We start from the raw sequence: 27414 nt of genomic DNA on the forward strand, positions 1-27414 counted from the left end.
GCTCTTTTCTATTTTAGTATCGCAACCCAATAATGCATGCCAGATGCGACCTGCCAGAACGCCTCATGCTTGTTGCATCGGTATAGTCTGGGTGGCATCCCGAGATGAGCTTCCTTTTTAATTCGCCTACGCATGGATCTAGGAAATGCTGCTTTAGCAGGCGTCTTCCAGAACCAGCAACAGCCTAAGCCTGCTTTTCCATTGGCCCACTTTATTCTGTTGCTTCCACCACGTCACTTTGTGTTGTTTTCTTAAAGCACCTCTGGGGTGTCATATCGGCATCTGTTAAAGTTTGCCGAACTTTCCGTCAAGCTGAAAATTTAAGCGCCAGTAGGGCGCACTACCTCTTTGTCGGCAAATTTCACCAATTAAAAATAAGCTTTCTTGGCACCGATTCTAGGAACCACTGTCAATGCCCAATCCTGTCAATGTCAATGCCAGCGTTACGAACTTTGGTCTGGTGGGAGGAGGTCTCATTGGTTCGCGGTGTATCGGGTTGCCTGGACCGTTTAACCTTACTTGGTCGTAAACGTCAAGGCGCTGCAGATACTATGTTTCCGAGGGAAGCCGTGGAAATCAGATTGTGATCGATGAGAATTCCTTTTTCTTAGTAGCCGCTTTCGGGAATGACAACGTTTGGGCTCACACTGGTAGCGTCTCTAGGGCCTGGCTAGACTCACTGACCTGCACTGAACCCTTCACCTCACTTCGCATTCACCAATACACTCTACTATACTAGGCAATGTTCCAAAGGCTCAATGTATCCCGGCGTCAATGGACCCGTGCTTTGGCCTCTGCTAAACTACCGCCTAAGGATGCTACGCTAGCCAAGTTTTCCTTTCCTTCAGCCACTCACAATGTTCGTGACTTGGTAGCAAGCGGCGACAGCTGGACACATTGTCCAGTGACTCTTCATGGCCATCTTCACCGAAAACCTAGAAAATTGGGCAAACGTACGTTTGCTGAGCTTAGAGACACTCAGGGTGACATTATCCAGCTTCACTTGTCGCCTGAATGGACGAATCTGGAATATATGGAGTTGATCCGCAGATCTGGTACGGAAGATTCATTGGCTGTGAATGGTCTTTTGCGGAGAAAAGTCACTAAAAACGCAGATGATCCTCCAGAATATGAGATCTCGGTATCTGAACTTCAAATTTTGAACGAAGGCGGTGTTGATGCCGCTCAGTTGGATAACTTGAAGCACACAAGCCCAGCGACTATCCCTCCAAAGTTCAGGTACTTGCAATTGCGTACACCTTTCTACCAGAACGCATTGAGGACAAGATCAAAAGCTGCTCATTGGGCCAGAAAGGTCTTGGTGGAGAACCATGGTTTCACAGAGATTGAAACTCCTGCTCTTTTCAAGTCCACACCGGAGGGTGCAAGAGAGTTCTTGGTTCCTACCAGATCTCCCGACCGTTTCTACGCATTGCCTCAATCTCCTCAGCAATATAAGCAGATGCTCATGAGTTCTGGTTTTACCAAGTACTTCCAGATTGCCAGATGCTTCAGAGATGAGGATCTTAGAGCTGATAGGCAGCCAGAATTCACCCAGATCGATTTGGAAATGGCTTTCGTAAATCATAGCAAGAAAGTACATGCCGTGATCGACGATATTATAGAGACTGTATGGCTGAAAGTGGCCAACAAACCCATCTACAAGTTGGATGCAGACGGAAGTATCGTGCCTGTAAAGGCAAATCGCCATAGAGATACTGTCCCTGCTTTCACCAAATTGACGTATCAAGAAGCTTTGCGTAAGTATGGTATTGATAAGCCAGATCTTCGTTCGGCGCTCGAGTTCGTTAATCTTTCTGAATTCCTTCGGCCTGTCAACAATGCTGAAGATTTCGGGGTGGTAGAAGCTTGCGTTTTGAAGGGCGTTTTTGATCCATCAAAGAAGTACAAGGTGAGTAACGCACTCAATGATCCAGAGGCGTACCCACGTCGAAAGCCAATCATTTTACCTATTCAATCGGAGGATGACGCTCTTACTTGGTGGAAGAAGTTCGTCGAAAAGGATGTTTTGACTCAAACTGGCGACTTCTCCCAACTAAAGGTACTCAAAGCGCTTAACTTGGAGCCTGGTGATGTTCTTGCCTTCTCAACAAGGGCAGAGCTCAGTTACGAAAATCCTACACCTTTGGGTAAGTTCCGTCAGCTTGCTATTGAAGAATTCCCTGGTAGATGGAACAGGCCATTGAAGCCAAGCCAGGGAGAGGAAATCACAACAGACTACGACCCAAAGGATATTTTTGTTGGTACCTGGGTGATTGACTTTCCTCTTTTCAGCCCTGTGGAGGTGACAGAAAACCCTTCAGATCCATTCCCAAAGTATAGCACGGACAGATGGGAAGCTACGCATCACCCATTTACCATGGCTAAAATCGAAGACTACGACTTTTTGGAGAGCGATATTGCCAAAGTAAGAGGTGAACACTATGACCTCGTGATAAATGGCGTTGAGGTAGGCGGTGGCTCAAGAAGAATCCATGACGCTGAACTACAGCAATACATCTTCGAGTCAATTTTGAAGATCAACAATTACGAAGAACGTTTCGGACATTTGCTCAAAGCGCTTAGCATGGGCTGTCCTCCCCATGCTGGTATAGCATTGGGTTTCGATAGACTCTCAGCCATGCTTATCGGCAGTAATAGCATCAGAGATGTCATTGCATTCCCTAAGAACCAATCTGGCTCTGACCCTGTTGTGGACAGTCCCACAAGTGTTGATAGTGCTACACTCAACGAGTACTACATCGATAAATTAGACCTGTAAATACCCATTTTTAATGTTACGAAAGATATGTAATTAACGGTTACGACCTCTAACCTTAAGCTTTTTCAGGTTTGATCCAGAAAGTGGCGCACCTGGTCTCTTCTCAACCGGATTCTGCTTTCTAAAGATCTCCTCCATCTTCAAGTCGATTGGTCTCTTCTTGACACCTTCACCATTCTTCTCGTCGGATGCTTCAGCGTAATATGCCTCTTCCTGATCCTTGACGAGTCTCTTCCAGTCAAACTTCTTACGTGTAAACAACTCCATGGACCAGTTCTTCCAAACAAGACGACCATAGGAACTCTCTTTAACCTCGTGTGACTTGGCATTGAGCTCAGAGCCAATACGGTCCTTATACATTGGTAATAGGATAGTGAAGTCCCAAAGTTTATCCACAATATGAGAGCCATATGAGTTGCAGGCCAACGTATAGATGTTACCCAGGAAGATGTTAAGGAACTTCTTTCTAGAAATGAGGATATCTTTAGGCTCTGGATCAGATGCTGGCTTGACTACCAACGAGTTCTCAACAACATGCGAGAAGACACCGTGGGTGCACATTTGCAAGAAACGATCAGTAGGAAGCGCCATGCAATTGTACCAGGCACAGACAACGAAAGAGTAATCATATTCCATGAGCTTCTCCAAGAAAAGAGATCTTCTTCTTTCCTCGGCGGTGGGCCAGTCATCTCTGGTGTTACCCAAAGTAGAACCAGTAAGTTGCAAGGTATTCTCAAAGAATTCTGTTGTCGTATCGTTAGGCTCTTCGGGATTGTAGTTAGGAGCGAACTTAAGGAAGAATTGTCTGATAAGTTCGTCTCTTCTATAATTGTATCTTGAAATGGATGCGTCAATAACAGATTTGGCCAAGTCGATATTCTTGTTTTCAGAAATGGATATTAGACTGGCGAGCTCTGGGATCACAGAGTCTAAGATGTGCTCAACCTCACCAGGTTTAAGTTTAAGAAGCAAAGCTTGAATAATGTAGACACCAGTAGTAGCTCTTCCTGCTAACTTCAACACTCTGTCTTTCATATACAAACGATAGAGTCTTTCGATGTACTTCATTCTAGCACCATCATTTTTGATCACCGACTCAAGGAAATGAGATCCCACGGGATCAGACAAAAGGTACTCGACAAAACCCTCCTCTTTTGAATCCTTTGGATCTTTTTCTCCAAGGAAGATTAAATGCCAAAGAGAACGGTCTCTATCAACGATACCTTCAACTCTGATAATAAGCTGAAGAACTGGAGAAGCAATTTTATGAATAGACATCTCTCTGGCTTTCTTGGTATCCCATCCAGCAGTAGCGCCTTTGACGACCTTTCTAAGCTCATCCTTGAACGATGGAGGCACCTCAAATGCACGGTTAAAGTCGCTGTTATCCTTGATTTCAATCATTTTTCTGGCGATTTTAGATTTCTTAGATCTCAAGGCAGAGTTAGCCATGGTCGTAGAAGGCAACTCCTTTCCTGAGAGTATAAGCACGATGATTCTCATCACATGGGACGCATACTGGTGCTCAATCATGGATGGCCAGTACTGCTCGAGCTGCTGAAGCATTTTGAGGAACATGGATTCCATGGTGGTAGATGCAATGAACTTATCTTGTTCGTTATCAGTGTCAAGTTCAGCCTCGAGCTCCTCTTCTTCATAATTATGAGCGAGTTCTTTTTCAATCAAGGCAGCACTTCTCACCAAGAGAGTCTCCAAGACATGCGATGAGTACTTATGGTGAGCCAAAGCAGGGAAGTGAGTGATGAACTGGTGGAAAATATGTTTAAGTTGACGGTCAGTGGCGAAAAGAACAAGTCTCTCCATCAACTTGGAGCAGATCTGGTTGGTAACGAGCTTTAATTCCTTTCCTCTAGATTCCTCAAGAACGGATCTGATGAAACCAGCACGCTCTTCGTCGTGCTCAAAAGCATTCACATTGAGAGTAGACTCTGCTTGTTTGAAGTAGTCTACTTCACTGGAATCCACCAAACCGAAGAACACTGTAGAGAACTCAGATGGCTGTTTGGTTTCAGAAGACGGGAGCTCCTCATCACCATCTTCGAAATGGATTTTTGTATCGTTTTCAATGCCGTCTGGAGCGGCTTCACGCTCCTTAGCAGCGGTCTTCTTTTCTCTTCTTCCTCTTTGCTTAGGCATTGCAGACCAACCGATATGAACTTTTCATTGATTCCAATATGCGCATCTCAGGCATCGCTTCATGTGGTGCACGGGTGTTTCGGACAGACCAGTGGTACTACCAAGGGAGCGATAAGAGATCAAGGTTAAGATAGTACACTTTCCAGAAAATTTTTACAAATATTTCATGGTCCAATTGTATTCCTAAATCATACATCGAAACGTATCTACAAATTGGCCTTTTCAGTAGCAACAGCCTTCTTTCTGAGAGGTTCGCCAGCAACGAGCTTGCTCCACTCGTACAAGTGAGGGAAAGCTTCTCTTGGAGAGACATCCAAACCCAATTGCTTGGCTCTCTGTTCGTCGCCAAAGATGTTCTGGCCAACAGGGAACTCAAGGATGATGTCAGCACCGGTCAACTTGTCACCGACAAAGAATCCACCACCCTTCTTCTGCAAAGTGTCGTCCAAGAACTTAAGGTTCGTCTTGAGTCTCTTCACGTAGTATTCAGAATTGATTTTACCCATAATACCCTTGACAAGGTAGTTGGTAGGCCATGGTGCTCTCTGGGAAGCAACCTGACCGACCAACATAGAAACAAGGTGTGGTTGCAAACTACCTTCGGCAAAGTGCAAGAAGTAGTCAACCTTCTCCTTGTCGGCATCGGACTCTGGAGTCAACTTACCCTTGGTATCGTAGTGCTGAATCACATACTGAACGATGTGACCACTCTCAGCCAAAGTAAGTGGCTCCGAAGCACCTTCCTTGAAGATCTGCAACACTGGAGACATACCAGTAGGGAAGACATCCAACAATTCCTTTGGTGCAAGAACACCCTTGACTCTGTGGTAGACCTTCAACAGGAAGTCGAGTTCCAACTCTTCCAAGAGCCAGACGATTCTCAGAGCTCTGGATTCAGTAAGGCTATTTGTTAGTCATGCAATTGAACAATTACCCAAATAAAATACATACTAGTGAAGGACAAATTTATCGCCAGCCATGATTGATTGTGATGTGGTTGTGAGAAAACGGGCACTACGTGGGGTATATATATGAGCTCCACCCCCGAGGCTACGACTCAATAACCGCCCTGCGTGACAAAAGGCAAAAGGCTTAAACATGTGACAGTAAGCGTTCAGTCTAAAACAGGCCTTAAAAGGCGAACTCTTACACGACTACATACCCCACAGCCCTGGTTTATAGTGGCAAAGGGGCCCCTCTTCGGTGGACGGTTCCTGAGGCGTAGACCGTTGCGGTGCAGGCTAGTTGGTTTAGGGTACCGAGGTTTGCGAGTGGTTAAGGGATTGCGAGGCAGCAAGTGTTAACGCCTCGGTGCTGGAGATAAAATGGTGTGATGGACGTGCCACGGTAAATTGAAGGGGAATCCAATGAAAAGTGTCTTAGTAAGCGTCGGTAGAAGTTTCCAGATGTTTTCGGTATCGTTTGGCATGTGGAGTGGAGCCCTGGCGTAGGAAGTACGGGTTATCTACGGAGCCTAAAGTACGGAGATTCGCAAGAAAGAGGCTACTGGTGGTGGGTGGGTCTAGCCAAGAAAGTCTATTTGTAAGTGGACGGGATATGGAACCTGGGGGGTTGGAGACCTCGAGGGACCTTTTTGGTTGGCTTTTGGGTGAGATTTGGATTTTATGGGGGTACTTGTTGTAGTGGTTCATAGTTTTCGGGTAGTTCTGAAATTTTGCACCCATTTCGCAAAACAGGATTCGTAGTGAAACTAGGAACAAAAGTAGGAAAATAAAAAAAATCAATAGTCGGGTCTTTTTGACTACTCTTCTAATCTAGGACAGCTTTTGCTGAGTAAAAGAGCCAATTTGTCGTCAAACCATGGCTCGTGGACCTTTTGTGGCATCTTGGCTTCCAGTTGTTCCATGCAACCGCCTAATTAGGAAGAATACCCGAATGCAAGCATCTGCTTACTTAAAACGAAGATCTTCTTAATAAACATTGTCATATACGTTTATCGTGTTTTTCTCTCGTAAACATGCCCTACTCAACCACTTCACTACCTGGCACTGTTCCTCTCCAACTACTACTAGTACCTAATGCGATGGGTGCGAAAAATTCTACATATTACCATCCCAAGCAGATCATCGCATAGAAACGATAGAAACTACTTCTTACCTAGCACACCATCAAAATGACTGAAAAACTGGTCGACTCGTTGGTGCTCGATGCAACTCCGCTTATAACACAACCGGCTTCTGCTTTACAGCAATTTGCTTCTAACTTTTATACTACTCCAGGTGTGAAGGCAGAGTTGAAGGATGAGCATTCCAGGAACCAGCTACTCCTATGGGCCGACCGTCTTTTGGTTCGTCAGCCTAAGCAGCTGTCTATTGATAGAGTGAACAGCTTTGCCAAGTTGACTGGTGACTACTCTGTGTTGTCGATGAACGATCTTCATATCATTGCATTAGCATATGAACTAGAAGTTGAAAAGGCTGGCGCTGATCGTTTGAGAAAGTTCCCAGGACAGAAGTTGGAAGGGGATGAGGAGTCAAAGCCTCAACCAAAGAGAGAGTACAAGCCTAGGGAAGAGGAGCCTGAGAAGGAAGAGGAGCCACAGCTCGAAGATGACGATGGCTTCCAGGTTGTTTCTAAGAAGAAGACCAGAAAGCCTAGAAGGAAATGGACGCCTAGAGAACCCGAAGAGAAGAAGGAAGAGCCAGTGGTAGAGGTTCCAGAAGTCAAGGCTGAGCCACAACCAGAGCAAACTGAGGAGTCCAAGGAGACAGAAACCGGAAAGGAAGAACTCGAGGAGGAATACAACGAAGATGACGACGACGGAGACTGGATTACTCCTGAAAACCTTCAAGAAGAGATTCTTAAAGACAACAACGAGACAGTACAAGACGATAAATCGTCCAGCAACACCTCCATCCCAGTTGCCCTTTCCACGGGAGATTTCGCATGTCAGAACACAAGTTTGCAGCTCGGACTCAAGCTTATGAATCCTTATTCTGGTAAGCAGATCAAGAGAGTCAGAAACTACATGTACAGATGTCACGCATGCTTCACGATGACCCCCATGTCCAAATCTGGCCAACCTAAGCATTTCTGTCCTAAGTGTGGCGGTAACACGTTACTTAGATGTGCCGTGTCAGTTGATAACGAGACTGGTAAGATCACTCCCCATTTGAAGAAAAACTTCCAGTGGATTGTCAGAGGCCAGGTCTACTCGATGCCTTCACCTCTCAGTAAGAACCAGCAGAAGAACCAAGGTAACAGAGGGTACCAGCACAACAAGGAGCTCAGACACAGTTCACAAGACCCTATTATCCTCCGAGAGGATCAAAAGGAGTACGCTAAGGCATTGAAAGATGACGCCTGGCTGAGAAAGAAGAGCGAGAAGATGCTTCAGGAATGGATAGGAGGTGGAAGTGCGGACAACTTCATCTCCCCATTCGGTACAACATACAAATCATCAGGTGTTAGGGTTGGACGTGGCAGAAACGCCAACGCCAACAAGGGCAGACGGAAATAGATATAAACTTGGGTTCGGGTGAAATGGCTGCAAAGCTCAAGCACCTCTATCTATCATGCATAAGCGAGACTTCGTACATCAAGAAAGATAACAAAACCAAAAGAGGACAAAACGTACACAAGAGGACGATTTCTTGTTCCACAGCAATTTTCCGAGTATGCCACCTAAAAACACTAGCCATACTTACCTTGCCCTGGGCTATTCCGCAACCTCTTGCTGGTACCTGACTAAACCGGTGCGGAAAGTGTAGGACTCGCTTCCAAACATAGCCCTCAGTGTGTGTATAGGAGGTCCCTTAGGCAGTCGCTACACTATTTTTACACAAATAGCATATCTTCCCAAATTTGACACTTTCCTTCTTGTTATAGATACATGCTTCTTTAGAGAACATTTTTATAAATCCTCATAGAATAACTTATATCCCACAATGAGCTCGGCACAGCTAGCCGCTTCGGCTGCGTTCCGAGCGAAGAACCAGAATCCTCAACCGCCTCCAGTTAGCAATGTCCCTAAACCAGAGCCCAAGAAACCCCAGCCGTCCCTGTCGCCCAAACCTCGACAAAAAGATGTTCTGCCTACACAATCGTCCCCTCAGCCAACAAAGAAACTTGCAGATGCTCCTAACTTGTCAATGGCTGCTGCAACAAAGTCCACTGAGGCTCAGCAACAGCAGAAGCAATCATCACGAAAGCCTAACTTACAAATAGACCTCAGCTATCTGAAGAGCGTATCGCAAGCGTCTTTGGCTACAGCGGCTGCAGAGCATTCCACGAAGAACCAGAAATCCAGCGTTGGCTCAGGATCAGTGTATAATACTCCTTTGGTGAGGACTCCAGCGGTCGCAGCAGCTGCACTTTCTTCGTCTGAGAAGCTCTCACAGACACCATTGCCGAGAACATCTATTGACGACGATAATGTGTCGCTCAGTTCGGCCCATCACGATTACTTTTACACTCCGAAGTTTTACCAGGCGGAAACTACCAACGGTCCAAGTCCGCTGCGCCTGCGTCTCAGCATTGCAACTGACCCAAAAGATATGGTCGACAGCATCAAGAACTCTATTAATTCAAAGACAAAGAGCGGCACGGCCAAGGAAAGCGCCAAGCGTAACCAGGCGGCATTGAACGAGTTTAGACAAACGGTTGAGCTGAAACGCCACTCATCTCAGATTTCGCAAGACCCTCATGGCAACCCAGTGGCGTTCATTGGAAGTTTGGATGACCTGCTGAAATCAAACAACAGCTTGCCACTGAGGACCAGCGACACAGAAGAATCTCTGCCTTCGTTCGAGCATCAGATATTTAACATCAAAGACCTCCAGAATCTAAACACATCGCGGGTTTCGGTCGATTCATACGCTTCCGGAAGCGAGGCAGAGACCCCAGTTACACCTTCCATTGCTGTTATTGATGCCGATGGCGATGCAGAGGAGACGCTAAAGAAACCTCCATCGACATTTGGCAAATCAAGCCAGCCGATCCCTGTTCCCCCATCCCATAATGCCGTTGCTAGAGGCAACGCTGGACAATCTAATGGATCAGAACTTTTATCTCAACACTCACCAGGCCTGCCAGGGAATTTTTCAGACTCTAAGCTCGATGAGGCTCTCAAGAAGGTGAGACGGAAGCCTCCGCCAGATATGATAGAAGGGGACGAAAGCTCAGCAAGACAGTCCTATGAACAATCAACAAGTAATCCGCTGAGCGGCGTGGAAGATAATGGAGATGCGAAGTTTCCACAGTACCCTGATATCAAAGAGAGACGTAAGCATCGTCGTATTTTTGGAAGGAAGAAAGAGCCTGGCGCTGAAGCTGCGAGGGAGCGTCAATCCATGGATCTGCAGAATGAAGTTGAGCCAGAAGAGCCGCCAGTCCCTCAAGGCAAGCCTACCAATGGAATTTCCCCTGTTATCGCCAACCCACATGTCGCGTTGAAGACGACCATGAGAAAGATGAACAGAAAGAAAGAAAAGAAGGCCTTCGACGAGAACAAACCCTGGAAGAATCATAGCAAGCTTGATGAAGTCCTGGAAAGCGAACGTAAACGTTACGAAGGTGTTTGGGTGAGTAACAAGGGACTCTACATCAACAAAGTCGTCACCAGGCTTGAAGGTGTCGATTATAATAAAAACTACAGCGAAGAGGAGGAAAGAAAAAAGCAAAAAGCTCTTCAAGAACAGGATGCGCTGGAGTTGGCAGCACGGCTTTCATCGGCAGCCGAGGCATGCAATACCGAGACGATGGAGGAACATATACAAGAGAGACACGGTCTCAAACAGGCCGACCCGCACGAACTCATCCACGGAATAATCGTGAAGCGAATCTGGAGAAGGAGCAGGCTCCCTCGAGAAACGCTCGCCGCAGTGTGGGATCTAGTGGATTTCCGCAAGGACGGGACCCTTAACAAGATTGAATTTGTGGTGGGGATGTGGCTAGTGGACCAGTGTCTCTACGGGCGGAAGCTCCCAAGAAAGTGGATGAGCTGGTATGGAGCAGTTTGGGCAACATTGGCATCAACGTTGTCATCCGCAAGAAGCGGCGCTAATAGACTATATAGATATAGAACGTGTACTATACTTCCCCATGTCTCGTCCCCTTGTCACTTCCTGTTTGGGAGCAGGGCCAACACCGATCGCGATGTTCACAGAAGTTATTACCTGCAGCTAAAATCTGCCGCATGCCTCAGTCGCAAACAATCTGCCTAGGGTATTTTTCCTGCTGCAAAAAAAATAGATTCCTCACCGAGAACAACCCACTGCCCACTACCTCTTCTTTATAAGACGTTTGGAAGATACATTTGCTGCTGCTACTAGAGAATGAACTTACTAGATCTTCTCTCGGACGACGGGCCCGCCGATGCTGGCGCTGGCCAGGTGGATATGCAGCATTACCTCGATAACGCCGGCAGTGGTTTTAGACACGATCATGGTCCTGGTTACCAAAACGTTCCAGAAAGGGCCAATACTGGGGGTTCTAATATTAGTGGCGATAATGTCATTTATTTACCGTCGATGATGTCTAATCTTCAGAAAGACGTGTGTGAGCTTATTGTCCAGATCTTCCGTAAAGGGTTTGAAGAGGAGCTCCAGAGAAGCAAGAACCGAGCGTCAATTAGCAATCTTTCCAACGATGCTGACGATTTACAAGGTAATATGAACGCCGACCAGGCTCGAGAATCTAGTGCCAGGCTTATCAACCTCATGTACGAACAACTACGGAAGGTGTCTATGCACCCTTCGCTTTTGGTAGACCATTTCATTCCTAAGCGTTGGTTGCTTCTGGAGGTGAATGAGCGTCTTTTAAACTTATCGGGAAAGCTGGCGCTTTTTGATCGTATTGTGGAAATCTTGTGTGAGAAATTTAATGGTGACGAGAAACCACAGCGTGACTATAATGTACTTGTAATGGCCGAGACCGTCAAGGAACTAGAGTGGATAGAGGGTACGATTATTGGAAAGGAGATCAACTATAAAAACTTGAATACTAGGAAATTGTATGATACGGACGAGACACAACGTGAACCAAGAGAAGAGTTTACGGAAGATGAGTTGTTTGCAGCAGACAACAGAAATAAGAGACGTCATTACAAGCAACGACGCCAAAGGGCCGCAGACAAGGGGAAGTCAACGGGCTTGACGCTTCACCTAGCCACTTCCAGGCACATGTACGAAAGTTATGCGTCTAGTGTTCAGTTCGATTTAATCTTTTCCTTTGATTCTCATCCAGACCTTCAAAGTGCCAGCATGCAACTAATCCGTTCAAACAATGAAGCACTGTCTGCGTCTTTACAGGCAAGGCAATACAAGACTCCAATTATCATTCCTATTCCAATATATTCTGTTGAACATTTTTCCATTGTTTTACCGAGACCTGAACTCGAATTGGACTTGAGAAGCGGCCCAGAGAGCCAAGTGAAATGGAAGCTTAAAGTGATAAGTGCGTTTGTCGCCAACAGACATCGTTTATACGAGCATGACGATAACGACTTTTATGTCGACAAGTTTGGCGATAACTTCGAAGACTTGAGAAGCTGGTTATTCAAGTGGTGGGAGGTTCCAGCACCAACCTCGGCGAGCCTCCTAGAGGAAAGTAAGAGCTCACTTCAACTTCACCCTTCGGAAGAAAAGCTTCTCAAGAGACTCCTGGAAAACTTCTCGGACTATCTCAAAGCCGCCTTTAGTCTCGAAAAACACAAGTTCAAGTTTGAGAGTCCCGTTACTGAGAGCGTGGAAGAAGTGATCACAGACTTTGACACATTTAAACGGAAGTTTGCTGAAGCACTCAATTATAGAACAGAGCTCGTGGAAACTACTGTACGTCGGGGGCTCTTCGAAGTGCTCCCTGAGTATAGAAAGGCCGAGACCGAGAGACAAACGGATATCGATGCCTGCGAAGACCAAATGGGTGAAAGATACCGTAAACTCAGAAAGCTCAATGAAGAGGCCAGCACGATGGACAGAAGATACAATAGAGCCGAAGCTGAGCATTCAAAGGTTGAGTCGACGCACAAGGAAAACAAAGAGATGCTTAAACATCTAGAAGAAGTGATTCAAGAAAAGAGTGACGAGGAGATTAAACAACTTGTCGAAGAACAAACAAAGGTCATTGCTCAATTGGCCGAAGAAAAAGAGAGACTAGACAAGGAATTGAGCGGAGTCGCCGAGGAAGGAGAGTCGCTACGCGGCAGCTACCAAACCAAGTCCAGTGAAGCAGTCAACATCAGCATGAACCTCAGTTCTGCTCAGAAGAAAAATGAAACTCTCAGTGGGACCCTAAATGGCCCCGGAATGCATATTCTCCCGTCGCTCAAGAAGAAGTACGAGCAAATGAGTTACGAAACCAAGTTCAACAGGCTTCAAAAAGAGAATGCTTTCCTCAAGCTGCTTTTCCTGTCATACTTGGATAAAATGGTAAGGGAGCGGAGTGCCGTCGTTGATAGTACCAGCGCCGGCCTGAGCAGTCGCCCCACCAACAGAATAAGTCGTGGATCAACGCCATTCACCTAAATGGAACAATAAATAAATAGTTAGCAGATTGGTGATTTCCATGACTGGTTGCAAAATAAAAAGCGTGAGGACAAAGGGCGGCTGAGCATCCACCATAAATAATGTAACACAAAAATCGTTATAACCAAACCACCCCTCTCCATATCGCCGTTCGAGCCCCGTACCGTATATTGAACCATTCACGGTATTGTTCTCCCCAGGCTAGAATTGCCTATTCATCCCTCATTGGCTTTGTTCTCCCAATGTAGTGTTACTCTGGCACCTGCACCCCAGGCCTCGGTGCGGTGTACACCGCAAGGTATAACCATCAAGTTACTTTCTCCGCAACTCCAACAAAGAGAGTGACTATTTATTGAACTCAATTGGTCACTAAGAGAAACGATCCTTTAAAATATGGTCGCTACAGAACAGTCATATTTGAAGGCAAAGATGTTTGGCCAGCCCTATGTGCCCAAGGATTTCAGGGAATTGGTGTACTATGCTGATATCCAGTCGAGAAGATTAGTATTGGTTGCAAAGGATAGGTTCATCGAGCACTACTTCTCCGAATACAATGCTCCTTGGGGTTACTTGGCCTTGCTTAGAGACATTCTTGTTGCGTACTGGGTGTACTCGACGTTGGTCAAGCTTGCCACCAATCTCTATGGCCACGGGCCTGTGGGCTGCTTGAAGAAAGTGTACCATGCCATCTCGAAATGGTTCTTCGGAATTGTCATGGCTTTTCCGCCAATTAGGGCTAAAGTCGAGAAGGAGTTGGCATCTACCACTGTTAAGATGGAGGAAATGATCATGAAGAACGACGACTCGTTGCTCCAGTTCCCGGTGTTGCCGACAGTTGGCTTACACCAAGATGTGGTCGTCCAGGAAGTATCGCTCACCGAGAAGACCCTTGCGCTGGACGATTGGCACGATGGTAAGTATACCGGTGGTGTCTACCATGGTGGCGACGACTTGCTTCAGTTGCAGGCTAAGGCGTATGAGATTTACAGTGTTGCCAACCAGCTTCACCCTGATATTTTCCCTGGTATCCGTAAGATGGAAGCCGAGATTGTTTCTATGATTCTTAAACTTTTCAATGCTCCAGAGACTGGCTGTGGATGCTCTGCTTCCGGTGGTACCGAGTCCCTTTTGCTCGCTGGTTTGTCTGCTCGTGAGTTTGGTCGTCGCAAGAAGGGCATTACTGCCCCTGAAGTGATCGCTCCCGTGACTGTCCATGCTGGTATTGATAAAGCCTGCTACTACTTTGGTATGAAACTTCATAAAGTTGACGTTGACCCAGTCACTTACCAAGTGGACATTGGCAAGGTGAAGAGATTGATTAACAAAAACACTGTCTTGCTCGTTGGATCCGCTCCAAACTATCCCCACGGTATTATTGACGACATTGAGGCCTTATCTAAATTGGCGGTGAAGTATGAAATCCCCCTCCATGTTGATGCATGCTTGGGTTCTTTCATTGTCACCTTCTTGGAGAAATCTGGTGTTCACGGCGATAGAAAGCTTCCATTGTTTGATTTCAGATTGCCAGGAGTTACTTCCATCTCTTGTGACACCCACAAGTACGGCTTTGCTCCAAAGGGATCTTCGATTATCATGTACAGAGACTCTGAGCTTCGAAGACACCAGTACTATGTTGCAAGCGACTGGACTGGTGGTATGTACGGCTCCCCTACGCTTGCTGGCTCAAGACCGGGTGCATTGATGGCAGGATGCTGGGCCACCATGGTATACATTGGCGAGACAGGTTACTCTGAATCATGTAAGGAAATTGTTGGAGCCGGACAGAAACTCAAGGAGGCTTTGTTACAGGATGAAACTCTCAAAGAGTACCTTGATTTACTTGGTGACCCAATCGCCTCTGTCATCGCCTTCAAAGCCAGGGACCCCAGCAAGGTCGACATCTATTCCATTGGTGATCTGATGGGTAAGAAAGGTTGGCACCTCGCCACGTTGCAAAACCCCGCAGCTTTACACTTTGCTTTTACTCGCCTCACCGTGCCTGTCGCTGACGACTTGATCACTGATTTAGTTGACACTGTTAAAGAGATCGCAGAATCAGACACCAAGGCTCCTCCAGGAGACACTGCTGCTATGTATGGTGTTGCTGGAAACGTGTCTACTGCCGGTGTTGCAGACCGCCTTATCGAGACATTCCTCGATTCCTTGTACAAGCTTTAAATGCTTCATGACAGGTAGTCACGGTGGTTGCAAATTATAACAGGGCCGTTTAACCAACAGGCTTTTTGACCCCGCGCATGAACAAGGAAAATGACGTGCACATTACGTAGTTAGTCACCGGATAGGGTAACTTTGACCCTAAGCGCGGTGATTCATCTTTGCATTGTCTTATCTCGGAATATAACATCCCTCCAACAGAACAACTCCCTTTTCTTCCTATCGACCACACTTCCCATCCTCTTCAGCATAGATACCCATATAAAGATGGTAGAGTGTGAAACGGCGTCCGCCATCTCGCATTTCTTTAGCACATTTTCCCTTATAAGTTGGATGTGTGCTCAACTTCCCCAAATATACACCAACTATGTTAACAAGTCAGCTGAGGGCATTTCACCATCATTTCTCCTTCTTTGGTTTATGGGTGATTTCTTGAGTTTTACAAGTTGTCTTTTGAACGATTCTGTTCTTGCATTTCAAGTCTACTTGAGTTTGTTTTTCATTTGCAATGATATTGTTTTATGTTATCAGTTTTACTACTACAATCACATATACCCGAAGCTGGTCATAGTTTCAAAGTCACAAGAGGAGGAAGTAGTCACAGGGCCAATGCTGGCTGGAGATGCTGATATTCATGCTGGAGCAGGCACCATACACATTCGGTCACACATCCCAGCGCCCGAGGAAGCCGACGAATGGCTGAGTCTTACGCCTCCATCCGATTCCTCCATTCCAAGCAGCTATAATTCGATAAATGGGAAAAGGCAAAGTACTGCTAAGGTTGTTTCTGTGGCCAGTATTCTCAATGCTGGTGCCTCAAACGCGATGTCTATAAGTCACCAGGTGACAACTGCCGTTGGAATCACAGCAACAACAACAGAGGAAAAAATAGCACACCATGGCACTTTTGCACTCATACTAGCATGGAGCTGTACAGCAGTTTATGTCAGCTCTCGTTGTCCTCAACTATACAAGAACTACAAGAGGAAGTCAGTGGAGGGCGTATCGCCACTTCTTTTCGGCGCAGCACTTTTCGGCAATTTGGCATACACCATTTCTGTCCTTACAAGCTGTGAATTCTTGTTGTCGTCAGACAAAACCACCTACTTTTGGCATCAGCTTCCTTATCTCATAGGCAGTTCCGGCACCATAGTATTCGATTTCGCATACTTCTACCAAAGGCACATCTACCGTAACTCCCACCAGTACAGCACCGTGGTGGGACTTGAACCTTGGGATAATATAGAGGGAGGCCATAATAATGCCTGATCATCCCATTTGTATTTATAGATGATATTTATTAATTCAAACCCACTAGATATACGAAAATCGGACTCGTAGTCACGTGAATTTCTTGGGCGTAACGGTTTTTCACTTCTACAGTACACTTTGTCGTAAACCCATCCTTTGAACACAACACATTCACCATGTTTTATAGACTCCAAGGCTTTTCCCTACTACGGCAGCTACTGAAGGTACCCCGTCGTTACAATTCTACTGCTGTGAACAAGCCCCTTCTACAAAATCCCACGCTCAACTCAAGAGTGTACTCCGAAATGAAAAATGAGCCGCCATACTCCCAACTTGGACGTGAAACATATCCAAATCCGTTATTTTCATTAAGCAAAGAAAGTCTAGTTAAGCTCAAGGAAGACGACTATCGCCACCTTCTATCCATTCCTTACAAATCAGTCACAGAAATAGATCAGTTCTGCCTCAATGTCATCCATATTATCCATGAAAACCTCATACGAAATCCTTCACTAGCAAGAATGTTTTTAGTGAACATGAAAGATCCAGAAATGAGAGACATTGTCATAAGTTGCCTACATCACTACTACAAGTCGAATCAGCTTCGTGACTCCCTTCTAAGGTTCATGCATCTCCCCACGGACGCCAGTACCAAGAGCTCCATCCTAGCCAATATCGAAAATATTGTCCTAGAACCTTCCTCTTCTCCAGAAGAGAAGATGGCACTTTTCTTGAGCTATCTTAGGAAGTTAGCACTTTGTTCAACGCTTAATACGTCATCCATATTGTTGAATGAACCCATCACCAAGGTTGTTCTAGAAAGCCTTCCTGATTCGAGAAAACCAGAACTTTTCTCTTACTTTATGCATATAAATATGAAGTTTGCTGATATGAGCAAATTTGAAGTCTTGAAAGACTTTTTATTACATGGCTCGAGCATGGCCAGATTTGTCGCTAAGACTGGTGTTATCGATGCCAGATGGCAGGATACCAAGTACTATACGTTCTCCGATGAACATAAGCAGAAGATGTTGAACTTCTATTCGTTCAATGATTTTGAAAGATTTGCTTCGAAGGCGTTTAAATCACACAATTTGCTCGACGCCAACCTTTACCTCGAGCTATTGGTCTCCAAGCTTGAACTTCAGCATTCTACAATAACCGCATCTCAACATTCTAGGAGGGTTCAGATTCTCATCAACTTGCTTTTAGAACATTCCATGACTTTCAAAGGGCCGCAGGAATGTCTTAAGTTCTTACGTCTCATACCACAGATCGGTCTAGAAGTACGTCCAGCTGCATTGCTTCGTATCTTGACTCAATTGAGGAAAGATAAGTATTATGACGAAGCTTTCCTCTTGATTGATAAACTACAAGAGTGCGAGCTTGCCCCTAATCAGAAGGAAATTTTCATGAATGAAATACTCTATGTTATTGCAAAGAAGTTCCGGTCATATCCGCAGGTCATTATCGGATACTATGCTGCTATATTTGGTGATGGAGCTCTTCACCTCCTCCACCGATTAGGATTGCTTCAGTTAATCTATAAGGATGAGTTCAAGAACCTTGACTTTTCTCGTATCGAAAGAGCTGATGTACACCAAGCTCTTACAGGATTCAAGCTTAGTCATTTTCACTTATTCGTGGTATACGAATCATTTTTAAGAAGATTCCAGAGAAAGGCTAGGGCCCCGAAGCTTATCAAAGCCTTATATGACAGATACAAGAAGGAGATTGTCAATCTGAAGACGCACATGGCATTCAAGCATGAACAGGCCGATGACAAAGTGGTGCCTTATCTTATAGAATGTCTTCTTAAGCATCAGCCTGGTGCGCTGAACATGCGGTTGTTGAAGGTCAATCGTGCAAGATATGAGACTGCTAAGGGAATGGCTGTTGACTACTTCCAGGTTGCCGGGTTAAAGGACAAGGGCAATAAACACATGTTTGATATGCTTATCCGGTCTGCCTTACTTCGGTATCGTGACTACGAGTTTGCAACTGCTATGATGAAGTACGGTCAAGAGCTTAACGTACCGCTCTCTTGTGACCTGGTATTCCCCTTCATTCTTTACCACTATGTCCAAGGCGAGAAAGAGAAAGCAGAATCATGGTTTAAGGTGCTACTCAAAGAAGGTATTGACGTGAAACCCACAGATCTTGAACGTTTGATAACGATCAGCAAAGACTGTGGATGGGAAGTCAAAGGTACAAAGTATAAGAGATTGACAGCTTGGCGCAACAAAAAGTCCCGCGAGCAACGTGAAAATATTGATCGAGACCATCTTGAAGCCCTTGGGGTTAAAACCACCAATGAGCAAGGCAAGGTCAGTCTTTTAGAGGAACTAGGCTCCATCCTTAGTGCGAAATGAGTGTCAAGTGTCTAAAGTACTATGGTTCCTGGGTGCGCAGTGTTTACATGTGTGCCGCATTGGGAAAATTGCAAACAACCGCCATCTGTTTTCCTATCTGATGTATATCAAAAGCTTGCAACTATCACATTACATAAAAGCGTTTAATTAATCATCTTCATTATGGTGGACGATCCCGGCTCCGTCCATAACAGTCTACCAATACCATCATCACCAGAACGTGTAAATGAAAGTAATGAGTATCGCTTGCAGACACCTCCACAAAGACAGCGTCAGGATGTGCTAGAGCAAGACATAACGACACCAACAGATACGCTTGATCATCTTGATTCCAAGAAAAAGTTTGAATCCATCGTATCTCATGTGAATAGAACGCTTCAAGAATTGAGCGAGGTTTACAGTGAAATCGGATACTCCAGCCGTGAGATCAACCAACGTCAAGCTGATGTCTTTTTGACAATTGATGACACAATCAAATCTATCAGCAGCAGCGCTCTACGAGAGAAGAACCTGGTTCAGAATGAGTGTGAATGGCTCCGACAACAGATCAGGTTTATGCTTGCAACCCTCAATGATAACCATGGAGAGAAGACGCTAAAGTTGAGCAGCAGAGGAATTGTGTTTGAAGACGACGTCATGTATGCCACTGGTTATCGAGAAGATATCAAAGAACAGGTCCATTCCTTCCATCATTTCAATCAGCCCTCATTTGAAGATTCTCAATTTGAAGATGATGACATTGCCAACGATGGCTACTCCATGCAACAGCAGTATGACTATATGACCAGAAATGTTCCTCAACTTACACTACTACAAACGAAACTGTCACTCAATAATATTTTCCTAGATGTCCTCAAAGCATTTGTTAAAGTTTTCCGCAAGTTCTCCGACCTCAGTTTCCGTTACTGGGACAATGTGGAGATCATTGGAGTGGAATCAGCCAAGTCAAACAGCTTGATTTCTCAACTACCGTCTAAGTCTGAAGCTGAGGAATACCTAAGGCTTTCAGAAGATTTTGAGAATACAGTGAAACAACTACGCCTAACTGATAAAATGTCTAAAGCCCCATACACGAATCCAGCAAATGCCAATGATGACGATAATGCCTTTGTTATACTGAGTCCCAAGAAAGCTAAGATACGAGACCTCACGAAATCCCGTGAAGATGTCGCTGATTTATCCACTATATCTCAGTCTTCTCCCGACGAAACCATGAGCCATCTCCGTGAACTCAATGGCAAGCTCATTACAGCTTTACGGAACTTGAAGATCATTAAGTTGAATTCACAAGTTATTCAGGATCTCAGCATGGAAGTTGAACATACAAAGGCAGATGTGGCAAGCAGGGCGGTGGAAATGAAGGATTTCGTGAACAAATGCCTAGATATGATTGTCATTTTGCTGCTCAGTGATACTGACTTGATAAAGATACAACAACGTGCTATTCAAGGTAAGACCCAGGAGTACGCAAAAGAAGGGCCTTTTGATTCAGAGGCGTTGAAATTGATAGAAGGAGATATTCTTGCATTTGGTTTGGAAACGTCCAAGTTGCTTTATCTCCAAAAGCTTACCCATACCTTGGTTCATCTTCGAGACTCCAAACAAAAGAAATGGAATTACTACATGTCCGCGTGTATGCGTCTCTGGGACAAGCTTTGTGAGTCTCCACACTTTGTTTCCCAATTCCAGGAGGAGAATGCTACGCTCAGTGAGAAATCGTTGGCAAACCTCAAAATGGAGCTCAACCGCCTTTACATGAAGCGGTCTGAATTCATCGGTAGCTTTATCGTCGATACCCAGAAGGAGATCTCAGAGTACCAGTCTTTGCTTCTCTACTCTGATTCGCAAAGACAGTCTTTCGATTTTTTTGGTTATAATGCAGACGATGACTCAGACGATAAGGAGCACATTCTTAACCTTCATGAAGCTGAACTTAATAGGCTCAAGGAGGAGTACGAGTCGAAGAAGCCAATTCTAGAGCTTTATAAGGAGCTCAACGAGTATCTTGAGGATCAGAGATTCTTGGAGGAGTCATCTAAAGATTCTTCTCGACTCCTTCAGAAGGACTCTTGTAAGATATTGATGAAGGAGGAGCGGATCCGTAAAACGATTCACAGGAACCTTCCACGTGTGATAAAGGCTATAAAGGAGGAGGTCATCCACTTCAACAAGGAAATGATATCAAGGGAAAAGAAGCCGTTCGCTGTTGCAGGTCAAGATCTCTATGAGAAGATTCTCTCGATAGAATCTCAATGTTCGAACCAGAAACGGTCAAGGTTCACCCGTGGGACATCTCCCAGACGGCCATCTGTATCTCCAAGAAAGCCAGAGCCATCCTCTAGCCAAAATGGCTCAACGAAGAATCCTAGGTTAAGGTCGCCCATAAAGGTTGGAAAGGAAGTAACTCAGCGGAGAGTGTCGCCTGCCTTACATTCCGCCTCTCTTTCTAGGTCTCCAGCAGTCTCCGAAAGGAGATCTTTGACGAAGCTGCTGCTGCTTAACCGGTCACCCGAAGAGCTCAGAGTGGAAAATGGCGGTTCTATGAATGGATCTACCTTTGAAAGTCCTCCAAAAGCTTCGCGTATTTCTCTGACAACTAACGTCAGTCTTCGTTCTCAATTGCCCCCCTTACACTCTCCATTGAATCCGGAGACTTCGACCTTGATGAACTTCAGTCCATCTGAAAGTACGCTTTATTCGATGTGTTCAAGAGTCTCTCCTCTCAGAGACAAAAATACCAATGTTAGAGCTGATTTCACACCGATAAGAGAGATAGAAGCCAACCAGGAGGACAAAGAAAATGCTGGCTCTGCTCCTCCAAAGAATTTGCTGCCCAATGGTGCTGAAAATGACAAGGAGAGTACCAATCATAGATTGAGCACGCACAGTCTTGCCAACTCTACAGTTATCAGTGATGTAAATGAAGACTGGAAAGAGCAAAGATTACGTGATATTCAGTCTCGCAACGACAGGTTTTATGATAATAACCGCTTGTCATGATGTTCTATATTATTCACTTCCTACTAGGCGACAGCCATTTTATGTTTTAGTAATAAATTTAATGGGGCTATGTTACACTATCATGAAGATCATTAAGCAACTAGTGCAGTAAGAATGCAAAAGTGTTGGCAACATCCAACTAATATCCCACAACTCTCTTCTTCTTGTCCGCCTTCTTATTCTTCTTATGATGTTTCTTATTGCTCGAAGGAATACCATTGTTCTTGTGGAATGGACTGTCTAACTTTGCTTGAACATTGTTCATCTGAAAAAACTCCCTGTCCAAATCATCAGCGGCACTCTCCAAGGCAGCTTGTCTACCACCATAGAAACGAGTCGTAGCTCCAGCACTGGAATCACCAGTAGATTTTTGGTTGTCTTCGCTACCAACATGCATGGAGAAGTTAAGTTTGCTAAGGTCGTTGGCGAGATCGAATTCGTCAAAGTCCATATTCTTGTGCAGCAAAGCGGTTCTGATCTGCTGTTGTCTAGTCTCAGGTAGACTGTGCACAGTGTAAATGCCCTTGTTGAACTCCCTAGCTTCTTGAACGTTCGGATTTTCCCAAAGATTATCTCCAATCTTCTTAGGTGGAGGGTTGATGAAAAGTAACTTACCGTTGACATAATCCTTAAGAATATATCTGGAAGCCCTGGACTCATCGGCACTACCAAAACCCTGGGTCATATATCCTCTAGCTCTTGCATAGGCGTTCAAGAGCTCACGAGCAGTTGGATACTCACCATTACCACCATCAGCTTTGCTTTGGATTGGAATGTGAATACCGTAGACAGCTTCAAGAAAGTATTTAGGGATTCTTTGACAGACCAAAGAGACAGGTGGGATATGCTCTCTCAACTGATCAATAGGAAGAACACCATTGCAGACCAATTCACCGTTAGAGTATGCAAAATTTGGAAACACTAAACCAGGACAATCACACAAGACGACGTCAGGGGATAAAACGATTGTTTGGAAATGCTTGGTTTTACCGGGCGTTGCCGAGACAGACACCTTCTTCGAACCAACCAATGCGTTGATGGTAGAGGACTTACCGACGTTAGGGTAACCAACGAGACCGATTTGCAACTTACGATCAGGATGGTCCTCCGTCTGCTCAAACTTTGGTGCAGTGGTAAGGAAGAGATCCTCCAATTCTTCGATCTTGAGGATCTTGATGTCGGTGTCCGTTTCCTCACTGTCTTCGTCATCAAGGGATGCCTCAGAAACAAAATTTGGATTGTTCTTCAACTGCTCCTCTTCTTCCTTCTCCTTCTCCAAAAGAGCATTTGCATTAGCAGCCGAGAAGAAAACGTACTTGATGTTTCTCTCCTTCAAATAGTTAGCCCACTCCCTTCTTTGCTGCCTCGTAAGCAAATCAGCCTTGTTGACTAAAAGCAAGTTTCTCTTTTCTCTGTTCTCCTCAGGCTTACTCAAGGATTCGACGTACTTCTCAAGGTCCACGGATCTGAAGAAAAGAGGACTTCTAGCATCCACGATCTGCACGACCAAATCACATCTCTCCACCACTCTCCATAACTGTCTCCACACTTCAATATTTCTTTCGAATGGAGTCAACAACAAGTCGTGGTTTTCAGACAAAGCAGCCAACTCACGTCTCCATTCCAAGAAGGCAAGGTTCTCTTGTCTTTCAATCTGAAGTCTCAGCTGTTCCTTCTTCCATTGAGGTCTTCTTGGAATAATCAACTTGTTCTCGAAAAGCTGATGCTTCTTACGGATTTCGTCAGTTTCTTCTTGGGAAAGTAAACCAGACTGGTTGACTAAAGCAGTGTTTCCGACCTTGATGATCTTCACTTGGGAGTTCTTCTCTGCGGTGAAGTCCGCATCAGCCAACTCTGCCGTGTTCAAAAACTCGTCCAAAGAGTTCTCTTGGGTAACAGATCTCATCTTAACCCAACCAGCTTGCTTTTTATCGGTAGTGAATCTCATTTCACCATCCGGTAAGTACTCGATGGCATTTTCTTGTCTTCTCTGGTTAGCAATGGTTCTACCTAAACCGATAAGATTCTTGTTCTTATGTGGGATAGGCTTAGGGCCCTTTGGAACCTTCCATTTCTTTGGCTCTGGATGCAAAGACACCTTGTTTCCATCCATTTTCGGTGTCGTTCTTATAGGTAAGTAGTTATCGCTTAATAAGGCGATGAGGCCTTCCTCACTATGGCTCCCTATGATGCAGGGATGTACGGGTGCGAAATCAGGCTACTAGGGTTAGCAAACTACAACTGTATCATATTGATTTGAATGCATTCAACGGGATGCTGAGAGGGTAAAAGACCTTCAGCGTATCACAATATCGATAACATTGAAAAGTGTGATCCAATCAGTGTCTTGGTAAGCTATACAGGATATAATGTGTCGACCCATGGATTAGATGTATTGGGACAACCACTTGAAACCTTCACCGTAGCCCATTCTCATCACCACAGAGACCATGAAGACCTCGATAGGTCTCACGTTCTCAGCCAACTTGCCCACGTCCTTACCGGTGGTACCGTACAAGCCCAAGGCAGTCTTCAACTCGGTCTCGTTAACAGCCTCGCTGGAGTCAATCTTGTTACCCAAGATCAAGAATGGAACATTGTTCAACTCTTCAATCTTGAACAAAGACTCCAATTCAGCTCTAGACTCGGCCAATCTCTCTGGGTCAGCGGCATCAACCAAGAAAACGATACCGTTCACCTCAGGGAAGTAGTCCTTCCACAAACGACGAGCCTGCTGGTGACCACCCAAATCGAAGGTGGTGAATCTGACGTTACCGATGGCCAACTCTTCGGAAGTTGGATGTAAAGTTGGCTGCAAGGTCGCCAATCTGTCGTTCTTCAACATGTGCAACAAGGTGGTCTTACCAGCGTTGTCCAAACCCAAGAACAACAACTTAGCGTGCTTGTTCCATAAGCCCAAGGAGGACAAAACGTCCTGAACTGTTGATGTTAGTAACTTGTCAATATCGTCCAGGCTTCGTTTACGACCGCGTGGCGAGCTGTTTTTCCACTGGCAGTACAGACGCCATAAACGCCAAAAGAGCAACACGTCTGCTCTGCTGATAAGTCGTTCCAGAACCTTCAATATCAGTATATAGTTACATACCCCAGTTAAATATACTCCACATGATCTATAACACAATTAGTTGTTTGATGCGATAAGGGTAGTGAAATGTAAAAGGTGTCGGATTTATGGTGCACGGGTGTGTGGCCTACCTACTCGTGTGCTTCCCTTACACGTTAATGTAATATGTGGCTTTTTTAGAATTAAATTATTGTCTATATTTCTAGTAATATTTATGCAATCCTATCTTGTCTAATTCAATGTCTTGTGTATCAGAATAGGACATGTGTCAGAGTCAAACCCTCGGTTGCCCAACTAAGCCCGCGACCCAGTGTGGAAGCCCATGAGATTTAGCTACTACTCTAACGTTCATCTTCACGCTCTGGTAGCTTGAACACAAGATGGTCTTTTCTAAGCTTTGCAGCGTGTTTTAAGACAACTTCTAACCTTGCCTCTTTATCAGCTTTCGTATTTTTACGGTCTGCCACTCTTTGATCACCCCAAGAAGATGGAACCAAGCCCTCTTCTGCAAGCCCTTCGTCAGCAATCCAGTTGTACAAGTGCTTGCAATACTTAACGTCCCTTGGTGTTTTGAGAGAGTGGAACGGCTTTCCTGGACCCTTTTCCTCCAACTCCTGTTCGTAGGCTTCCCTTCGTTTGTCACGGCTAGGAAGCTTTAATCTGCCACTGAAAACTCTAGCAACAATGGCCATCTGGGCTTCAGACAAGGGCATAGGAACCACATCTTTGGGCAACGCAACGAAAGCAAGCGATGGATCATCCACGTTAAAGAGTTGTAGATATATATCTTTAACTTGGAAACCGTCTGTAACATTTGGCAAATAATCCTTCAAGAACGGGTATGAATACAAGTATCCCGTACAGAATACGATACTGTCAATGTCTGTTATCACTCGACCATCAACTAGTTTCACCGTCCTGCTAGGGTAATCGTACAGGGTTATGAGAGGAAGCACAGTGACCGCTTCGTTCTTGTTTTGATGGTCTTTTGGATCGTCTTTAACGCTCACATAGGTATTTCTAGCCACAGTGCTAATTTGCGTAGATAAATCAATGCCACTAGTAAGACCACCCACAACAATGACGTTCTGGTCTCGGAACGGAGCACCATCCACAAAGTACTTGGCGTGAATGACCGAATGGGGACTCTGTTTAGCCCAATCTGCCAACCCTGGAACATCAGGAATAAACGGAATTTCAAAATGTCCGTTAGCAAGAACAACAGCGTCGTACTTTTTCGATTCTTTCTCCAACGACTTGGAGTCCTCCACCACAAGTGTCCATTCACCGTTCTTCTTTGACACCAGCGTGATGTTTCTATTGAAATGGTAATTCACGCCATCTGGAATCGTCTCTTTATACTTGTGAACGTAATCAAGAACCTCACTTCTCCCTGGGTACTCCTTAACATCAGTGGTGAATCGCTCTCCACTAACACGGTTATACTTCATCAAGCGACTGATGATATTAGTCTCAAGCTGATCATACATTGGCGAGAAGAAGCGGTTTTCAAACCCTCCATGTGGGTCCAACACTTCATGGGCGTCTGGTCCCACCGAAGGCACCGAAGGTAACACCTTAGACTTGTCACCTCCATAGTACCAGAGACCACCAATATTGTCCCTCCGTTCAAACAAATCTATACTGAAATTCGCCGGTTCAAGCACCAATGCCTTTGCAGCCGCAAGACCAGCCGGGCCACCGCCAATCACCGCTACTCTCTGGTATAATGCCATACGGGGCCAACAGGAAGTAGTCAAGTTTGCAGCAAATTGCGTTGGCCTGAATCTAGTGCGCATGAGGTGATAAGGGCCTCAGGGCGGTTAAAGGGTAGATGGACATGAAACAAGAAAAAACTGGATGCAAAAGCAAATAAAGTACTTCACAAAATGGTGTTGCTAGTATAAAAGAAGGTGCACGGTCGAAAGCGGAACCTTTTGCGTTTAAGCCTCTGGAAGCTGTATCCTGAATGGTGATGGGTGGTGCTTCTTTGTAGACCATACGCCACAATAATGGCTGCGAAAAAGCCTTCCATTGCTTGACACTGTTCACAAGATCCAGGGACAGTAAGGAGACATGGAGGGGAGGGGGAATATATGAAGTGGT

At 45.2% G+C, this 27414-nt stretch overlaps 11 protein-coding genes across 11 annotated transcripts; 7 read left to right on the plus strand and 4 right to left on the minus strand. All coding sequences in view use genetic code 12, as the record gives it.

Moving 5' to 3' along the window:
- Nucleotides 1–742: 742 nt before the first annotated feature.
- Nucleotides 743–2782, plus strand: CXQ85_002497 (aspartate--tRNA ligase; the record flags this gene model as incomplete). The annotated part of the gene is made up of 1 exon (XM_025486165.1): nt 743–2782. The coding sequence occupies one exon, from the start codon at nt 743–745 to the stop codon at nt 2780–2782; it is 2040 nt and encodes a 679-aa protein (XP_025343715.1).
- Nucleotides 2783–2815: 33 nt separating this feature from the next.
- CXQ85_002498 (RNA-binding RNA processing protein) lies at nt 2816–4939 on the minus strand (the record flags this gene model as incomplete). The annotated part of the gene is made up of 1 exon (XM_025486166.1): nt 2816–4939. The coding sequence occupies one exon, from the start codon at nt 4937–4939 to the stop codon at nt 2816–2818; it is 2124 nt and encodes a 707-aa protein (XP_025343716.1).
- A 206-nt stretch (nt 4940–5145) lies between these two features.
- CXQ85_002499 (glutathione S-transferase family protein) lies at nt 5146–6368 on the minus strand (the record flags this gene model as incomplete). The annotated part of the gene is made up of 2 exons (XM_025486167.1): nt 5146–5842; nt 6286–6368. The coding sequence occupies 2 exons, from the start codon at nt 6366–6368 to the stop codon at nt 5146–5148; spliced, it is 780 nt and encodes a 259-aa protein (XP_025343717.1).
- Nucleotides 6369–7073: 705 nt separating this feature from the next.
- On the plus strand, nt 7074–8420 carry HBR3 (rRNA-binding endoribonuclease; the record flags this gene model as incomplete). The annotated part of the gene is made up of 1 exon (XM_025486168.1): nt 7074–8420. One exon carries the CDS (start codon nt 7074–7076, stop codon nt 8418–8420), a length of 1347 nt encoding a protein of 448 aa, XP_025343718.1.
- Nucleotides 8421–8847: 427 nt separating this feature from the next.
- Nucleotides 8848–10964, plus strand: IRS4 (Irs4p; the record flags this gene model as incomplete). Its single annotated transcript, XM_025486169.1, has 2 exons — nt 8848–10839; nt 10890–10964. 2 exons carry the CDS (start codon nt 8848–8850, stop codon nt 10962–10964), a joined length of 2067 nt encoding a protein of 688 aa, XP_025343719.1.
- A 271-nt stretch (nt 10965–11235) lies between these two features.
- Nucleotides 11236–13425, plus strand: CXQ85_002502 (uncharacterized protein; the record flags this gene model as incomplete). The annotated part of the gene is made up of 1 exon (XM_025486170.1): nt 11236–13425. One exon carries the CDS (start codon nt 11236–11238, stop codon nt 13423–13425), a length of 2190 nt encoding a protein of 729 aa, XP_025343720.1.
- A 393-nt stretch (nt 13426–13818) lies between these two features.
- On the plus strand, nt 13819–15603 carry CXQ85_002503 (sphinganine-1-phosphate aldolase; the record flags this gene model as incomplete). Its single annotated transcript, XM_025486171.1, has 1 exon — nt 13819–15603. One exon carries the CDS (start codon nt 13819–13821, stop codon nt 15601–15603), a length of 1785 nt encoding a protein of 594 aa, XP_025343721.1.
- Nucleotides 15604–16209: 606 nt separating this feature from the next.
- Nucleotides 16210–16869, plus strand: CXQ85_002504 (uncharacterized protein; the record flags this gene model as incomplete). The annotated part of the gene is made up of 1 exon (XM_025486172.1): nt 16210–16869. One exon carries the CDS (start codon nt 16210–16212, stop codon nt 16867–16869), a length of 660 nt encoding a protein of 219 aa, XP_025343722.1.
- Nucleotides 16870–17027: 158 nt separating this feature from the next.
- CXQ85_002505 (uncharacterized protein) lies at nt 17028–22223 on the plus strand (the record flags this gene model as incomplete). The annotated part of the gene is made up of 2 exons (XM_025486173.1): nt 17028–19212; nt 19441–22223. The coding sequence occupies 2 exons, from the start codon at nt 17028–17030 to the stop codon at nt 22221–22223; spliced, it is 4968 nt and encodes a 1655-aa protein (XP_025343723.1).
- A 139-nt stretch (nt 22224–22362) lies between these two features.
- CXQ85_002506 (putative GTPase) lies at nt 22363–24336 on the minus strand (the record flags this gene model as incomplete). Its single annotated transcript, XM_025486174.1, has 1 exon — nt 22363–24336. One exon carries the CDS (start codon nt 24334–24336, stop codon nt 22363–22365), a length of 1974 nt encoding a protein of 657 aa, XP_025343724.1.
- A 273-nt stretch (nt 24337–24609) lies between these two features.
- On the minus strand, nt 24610–27044 carry CXQ85_002507 (small COPII coat GTPase; the record flags this gene model as incomplete). Its single annotated transcript, XM_025486175.1, has 2 exons — nt 24610–25163; nt 25655–27044. The coding sequence occupies 2 exons, from the start codon at nt 27042–27044 to the stop codon at nt 24610–24612; spliced, it is 1944 nt and encodes a 647-aa protein (XP_025343725.1).
- Between the last annotated feature and the right edge of the window lie 370 nt (nt 27045–27414).

Source organism: Candidozyma haemuli, assembly GCF_002926055.2.
Source record: "Candidozyma haemuli strain B11899 chromosome Unknown D_2014730914, whole genome shotgun sequence".
Taxonomy (NCBI): Eukaryota; Fungi; Ascomycota; class Pichiomycetes; order Serinales; family Metschnikowiaceae; genus Candidozyma; species Candidozyma haemuli.